Genomic DNA, 7,634 nt, shown 5'->3' on the forward strand with positions numbered 1-7,634 from the left:
ATATATATATATATATACCAAACAGTGCAGCACACTGTATACATATACATCGTTAGAAAGCCTGAAGCCGTGGAATTCTGAGATAAAATCTCTTTGTAATCTAGTTGTTAAAACCACAATGTATCCGAGGGAGACGAACATTACAAGAATGGAAGATATTTTTCGCTCTTGAAGAAGCTAGTCAATGTGGATATGATTTTCACCTGCTTAAATGAAATTCGTGCCTCGCCGTGTATAGGTAACAGTGAATATGTATAAATATCACAACCTAACCGTAGTGTCTCAACATCAAAAGTGTCCTTAAATTACACTGCTCCATTGATCTTAAAGGGACATCATCGAGATTAGTTTCTTCACGGTTTGTACGTGCGTATTCTCCTTGCACTTAATTTAAAAGCATCATAAAGTTCCATAGATGAAAGAAGATGCTCTGAGTTCCATCAAAATCACACTTTTGATAAATACAATTTGAAATAGATAACATTCACTATTATCCAACACCAAAACCCCAGGACAATTTTTATTTACCGTCATATTGATATAGAATACGATATATTTCAGAAAATGCAAGACATATTAATCGTGAAGTGATTGTTAACTAAAACAGACCATATTGAAATAGTTATCAAGAAGCACATATAAGAAAATATCGTATTTACTGTCATCAGACATTCTTTTAAATATTTCAAAAAATATAGCTGAAGATATGAAAGACGAACATGACACTGGAATGTACAAGGGTGAGAGTAAATGTTGTATGATTTTGGCCAGATGAGATAAGTATTTCACTGTAGCTAAATATTTTCATATATAGAATCCATTTCTTCTTCAAAAAAAATTAAATCAGCAATATTCCCAAGAAAAGAAAAAAAAAATTCTTATTTGAAGTGTTTTGCTTGCACGCAACTTAAAAATCAGCATTCCAGTTCACATTTCTTATTTCCTATTCGGAAGATATTTTTAATTACTAGTAATTGATGATAATAACAAACAATATAATCACGATGAGTAGCCCACATGTTCAGCGTGCGATACAAAACACATAAAAATAAAATTTATATTCACAGAGGTTATTTATAAAATTAGGTGTTATTAATTTATTTTCCGCCAGCAATCATGCCAGCATGCAACATAGGTGTTGAGACCGGTAAAACAGAATTATAAATTAATTGCATCGATTATTGAATCCAAACGCAACAACAGCACAATTTCACATGCAGAATATTAATAACTATTTAAACTATCGTATAATATTTTTCCAGTTACCGTACAAGAGGGGAAACTCAGCCATTGAACATATGTGAGATTCAAGTGACAATATACATATTTACGCTCGAGAATACTCACACACACACACACATACACACATGCACAACATACACATATAAATTAGAATATATGTACATTCCTTACTTTTGTACATTCGTTGATACAATAATTTATTTAATTACAATGATTATGTTTTTCATATACTAAACTTTATATCAGCTTTTATAGCATTTATTCTTACCTGTCTTTCCTCAACTTCTGCTGTCCATTCTTATTTTATTCCTCTTAATTTCCAATTAGAAATCTCCGACTGTTCTTTTAACATCGCATGCTAATTTAAAATAAATATTGTAACTTTTATGATGCACTACAAAGGAGCAAAATAAAATTACGATCATTCAATGATTATTTCGTTCTACAAAAAAGATGGCTGAAAAACATCTCTGATGACATCAAAGGGCCACAATACGCTTGATTTTGTATCACACGTTATAGACTACAGAAAGGGAGTGTAATTTGTGATTTGAATTTTAGTGGAATAAATGCTGGTTTCTCTCAGCTAAAAACGTTGGCTACCAGAAATGTAACATAAATTATATTAAAAAGGATTGTTGTGTGTGTGTATGTGTGTATGTGTGTGTGAGTGTGTACGGGCACATGCCTATTAAAATACGTAAATGTATACACATACGCAGACAGACAGATACACACTCACACCATACATATGGGATCAAGAAGTAGATAAATCGCAGGAGTATGTTGAAGTGGGCTAAGCAGAGAAAGTTTCTAAGCCTAGGGCTCATAAATACAGACAACGGCAGAAAGAATTTGAGTGGAGAAGAGAGGTGAAAGGTCAAAAGATTACAATCTGTGCACAACATAACATCTTGCATACACACACGCGAGCACACGCACACATACACACACACACACACACACACACACACACACACATTTGTCAGTAAAGTTTAGTTGGCATACAGACAGAAACACAGACTTATGTATATATTAATTTGTGCACTCCCCAAAGGCTCTCACAGAAACATCTATATAAAGTCCTGCATATATATATGTGTGTGTGTGCGTGCACACATAAAACACCGCCATGGAAGGTTTAGTCCAATAAATCACTCACCATATAAATTTTTTCTAAGCCATCTACTATTTCTAACGATGCCTCTTTGCCGAATCGCTATATACGGAGAGTTGACAAACCAACGTCGGTTGTCGAGCGGTAATGCGGATAGACATAACCAAAAGTACACAGACGCACACACATATAACAGACATGCTTCTTTCAGTTTCCGTGCACCAAATTCAATCAAAAAGTTTGAGTCCACCTGGAGCTGTAATATACGGCACTTGCCAAACAAGAAAAAGAAAAAGCCACGTAGTGGAACTGAACCCAGAACTATGTGGTTGTAAAGAAACTTCTTACCATACTGCCACGCCTGCATCATTCGGCAATAAAAATAAAACGCCTGTAAACTTGAACGAATCAAGATATCACAAATAACAAACAAATGTACAGTATTTATATTTCAAATGATTTGGTTGTGATATACCAAACTAGTATACCTATAAAAAATATATGTGACTATTGTAATGTGATAGAAATTTCATTTCGTAAATTACATTTCACTTCAAAAAGATTAATGACTATTCATAGTTTTACCTATATGTCTTGGAATTTATTAAATATTATGAAAAAATGTTGTTCTATTATGAAGTATAATGAAACAAACAAGTAATTATATTCAGCCTAAAACTTTCCAATAATATACAAACCGGGACCAAAAAATACAGTAATGCTGATAATCTAATACTTTATACAATTCATCAAGTGTTTCCTTCGTAATATATTATATAAATACATTTTCAATATCTTTTAGAATGTACAGCCCTATACAAATTATAATCTTCAATCAAAATAGACAGATTTAATTTGAAAATAAAGATATGTCACAATTGACTCATATTAATAGGTACATACGTATACACTGTCAAAACGCATATAGACAAACACTCATACATCTATAGTGACAGTATGGATGGATGAATATATATTATTATTATTAATATTATTATTATTATGATTATTTTTATCATCATCATCATCATCATCATCATCATCATCAACATCATCATCATCATCATCATCATCATCATCATCAACATCATCATTAACATCATCATCATCATCATCATCATCATCATCATCATCAGCAGCAGCAGCAGCAGCATCAACATCATCATTAACATCATCATCATCATCATCTCCGACACCTTTTTTTTTAAACCTGTATATGCTATGCATATGTTCTCTTGTTTTTCAATGTATACCGCGTATACTTACTTTCCTTTTTAGCACTTCATTATATATAAACTCCTACACTTTATTGTCTTCGCATTGCCCCGCCCCATCCTTTGCCTATGTGGCAAATAAATGAAATCATTCTCCTTCTTTTTCTTATTATAATTATTGAATGAGAGAACAGTGTATGCCTACAAACTGACACTAGGGTAAAATATACGAAGCTCAGTATACCCATCATGACTACTCGTCTGATAAGTGTAAATGAAGCACATGCATTTCAGCCATATGTGCGCGACTTGGTCATCTCATATCAAGATAAACAGCACATGACATTGCAGGTGGGGCCAAGTTAGAATTTTCTTCAGGTCGAGTAGCCCATCTTGCTCAAAAGATCCCCGAATAAGGGTTGTTTCAGGATTTTGAATGAAACCCCCATGTTTCCAAAAGTGAATTATCCAAACGCCAAAGAATTCTTTTAAACACATGGCTACGATGCTCCCCCACTACTTCTGCTCGTGATCAGTAATGCACATATCGTCAGCCACTAAAGGACATGCTCAACTGGTTAAAGTCAAACAACTGACAAGCAAATCTATAGTATTGAGTTGAATATTTGCTGTAGCCCATCTTTTATGCCAAGGCAAAACAATGTACATGATAACACTTTCAATCAGTTAAGATTAGAAGCCATGAGAGCCACTGCCTGGCACTGCATCATGGCATTTAATTATAGTTGTTGCTGTTCTTGTTGTTATTATTATTATTATTATTATTATTATTATTATTATTATTATTATTATTATTATCATCATCATCATTATCATTATTATTCTTATTCTTCTTATTATTATGATTATTATCATTATTATTCGTCTTTTTGTTTTAGGTAAGTACAGCGTTTGTTGAGGCTAAAACAATGAAATCTAATTATGTTATATGTGAGTACAATGGAATTTTTCTTTGTCTTCTAAGTTGAGGATAACAAAAATAAATAAAAAAAGAATATCTCTTCATTTAAATTCTATATTTTCCTCGTACACCTCGTTTAATTAAATCGTTAATATGAATTTGGTTTCGCTGAGCACTAATGTACAATTTCTTCCGAATTTCTATGCATAATCTTCAAATCTGTTCCCAAGATTTATATGAGAGAGACAATGCTTCCAGTGGATAAGCTGTATCCTTATGATTCATTTTAAAGTATTTTAGTGAGTTTAAGCCACATTGGTATGAGTACTATTTAGCTTCCGAAATCATGGGAAAGAAATTCATTTGGCGCTATAATTCATTTTTGCCTTTCATTTATCTAAATAATTACCGTACAGCACTCCTACGTTTTTCTTCTTTTATTTTTTGTCCATTTCTTGCTAGGGTTGAAGGCCTTAATAACTAGCTAGATTCGATAGTTCGTGTCTCCAAAACTATTATGGAATTTTGTTGATAAAGTATTCTCCATGTAAAACCTCCTCCATTATGGAAAAGTTGTGTATATAGTGAGAATCTTAATGTAAATTTATCTTACTTTCATACATTTTGGGCAGTTGATGTGGGATAAAATACAACTCATATTTACTTAGTTTCTTAAGGTAAATATAGAAATGCTTGATTTGAGCTATACGTACAATTCAAGTAATATAGCATTAACTTGCTTTATATTTATGTGACGATTGTGCTGTTGCACGCTCTGTTTTTTACACACCATACAAATGAAATGCATTCAATTATGACAGATTAAATATTGAATCGTAATGAATAGCACTCAGAAGCTCAGCCTTTATTTCTTTGTACTTTCAACCGTGATTACTAAGGTGTCTTCTGTTTAGAAATCCTCAGCACAACCTACATACTTAGGTCCACTCGACCTACATACACTCCTCTCCCACTTTTATTGTTGCCGTGTTGACTTTCTAAGCCTTACAGTAAATATTCTACTCTCCTCTTAGAGTTAAAACTTCTAGAATATTCTAAAAAAAAATTATTTTAAACATTTTTCATACAAGTGTTCGAGATAGAAAGCAACTGCATCGGTTGCCCGTGTCCAAAAGCATGATCAGTCGTAATGGACTCTGGCTGACATACAAGATAAAACATGGGCATTTAAAAAATGAGGTTATATAGGTAAGGAGGCTTTGCTAGGTATGAAAGAAGAATAGTAAATTAGATAATAAGTGAGATACTGAGATAAGGAATCAAATGGTCAGGTATAGTTTCAATGATAGATCTTTAATGTAATAACGCCATAATTAATAAGCTCTAACATTGAACAATCTAATATTCCAAGGAAGATTTCATGTTGCAGTAGACGAATAAAAGGAAAATATGGATTGAATAAATGATACCACTCTCTATTTAAAAACACTACCCTGTTGTGGAATATGCTATTAACACATTAAGTGATGAAACTTGCTCAGAGTTAAAAATATATTGTCTCTCGATGATGAAAAAATATTATTATTAAAAATATCACGTTATATGTTCAATAAATTTTAGTAACAGATTGATCACAGATAATGATATAGAATTTTCAGGATTATATATACCTGAAGTTTGAATCAATCATGAAACGCTGCAGAATATAATAACTCAATGATGATGTGATTCCTAACTTCCAGTTTGAATTTTATTGCCGTTAAAGGTAACTAAAATATAAGTTACTCTTTTGAAGAACCGACATATATACACATTACGGTAGATTTTAACGCACAACCGAAGCCGGTGTTGCAAATTATGAAAGACGCATTTTTCTTCTAATTTAACTACTATCGTTCAGATTTCGTGAGTAGTAAATTAATATGCAGAATTCTTCCTTATCATTATACCTCCTTCGCTGCTACTGCTATCACTAACGCCAGTAGCTTTCAAAACGAGGTAACAAAAGGGCGTCTATATGGTTGGTAGTTTAGCTAGAAATATAAACTAAATCTTTCACACTTCAGACACCATTATCACAAAACTTGAACATTTCACTCCATGATTTAGCATGGGAAATATAAAAAGAGAAGTTGCTTGTAACTGGAATGGCTTGGATCGTATGTCTCTTCCTTCAGTGGTGACTTATCATTGAACAACAACAATTACCATTAAGTTCAAATTTAAGGCCAATGAGTGTCTCTATGCAGTCGCATGTTCAACGAACAATACTAAATTTCCCTCAAATTACACATTAACACTAATTTAAGAAAAACAAAAAGCAATACGATAATCAAAATCATGCATTTCAGATAATAGGGGATTTTTTTGACTCAGGCATTTTTAATCATGTTTTTCCTTGCTGAAATCTAAATTCTAGTTGAAATAAAGCTAAAACTGAAATATTAAAGCGAAATTAAAATTACTCTTAATATAAAAATGAAGTTGGTTATTTCTCAAATGCAAACAAACTCTCAACAATGAACGTGAGGAAGGAGAGTAATACACGGGAGAAAATAAGATATTAAAAAAGAAAAATTAAAAAAAACATAAGAACTGGGATAATAATTCGATGGAAGCGTTTTACTTTGTCGCCACTACACAGAAATAGGCGTCAAGCCAAGATTTGTTACCTTGTAAAGAAGTCATTTCTTTAACATAAGATCTTTTCAACATGACATTATTATCTTAGGTTTATCTAATGATTAATGGTTTATCGATAAGATTTGTGATTTCATTACTTCATGTTCATTCCGCATGAGAGTGGTAAATCAAATCGAATAGTTTCACTTGCATGTTCTCTGCCTTTGTCTCTCTCTCTCTCTCTCTCTCTCTCTCTCTCTCTCTTTCTCTCTCTCTCTCTCTCTCTCACTCTCACGCACATACTCACAAAGACAAAGAATATGTGACTGTTTGTGTGTGTATATATATATATCTATATATATATATATATATATATATAATATGGGTTGCTTAATATATGTATAGATGTATTAATGTATAAACAGACACAGACATACACACTGACACACAAAACGCAAACACACACATGCATATATATAAATAGAATATGCACGCACCTATATCCCTGTGTATGTGTGCATGTGTGTGTACATATATATATATATATATATATATA

General features: G+C 32.3%; 1 protein-coding gene across 2 annotated transcripts in view; it reads left to right on the forward strand.

The window, feature by feature from the left end:
- LOC128247641 (putative uncharacterized protein DDB_G0285119) overlaps positions 1-7,634 on the forward strand; it is a 289,172-nt gene that overhangs the window by 225,254 nt on the left and 56,284 nt on the right. The window contains exon 2 of one of the 2 annotated variants that reach the window (XM_052967523.1): positions 4,473-4,591. The exons of the other annotated variant lie outside the window; for it this stretch is intronic. Within the exon in view, the coding sequence (XP_052823483.1) occupies positions 4,473-4,492 (20 nt within the window). The 3' untranslated portion in view covers positions 4,493-4,591. Of the gene's footprint in view, positions 1-4,472; positions 4,592-7,634 lie in introns of those variants that run through there. 2 annotated transcript variants of the gene reach the window in all.

This window comes from Octopus bimaculoides, chromosome 1 (genome assembly GCF_001194135.2).
Source record: "Octopus bimaculoides isolate UCB-OBI-ISO-001 chromosome 1, ASM119413v2, whole genome shotgun sequence".
Taxonomy (NCBI): domain Eukaryota; kingdom Metazoa; phylum Mollusca; class Cephalopoda; order Octopoda; family Octopodidae; genus Octopus; species Octopus bimaculoides.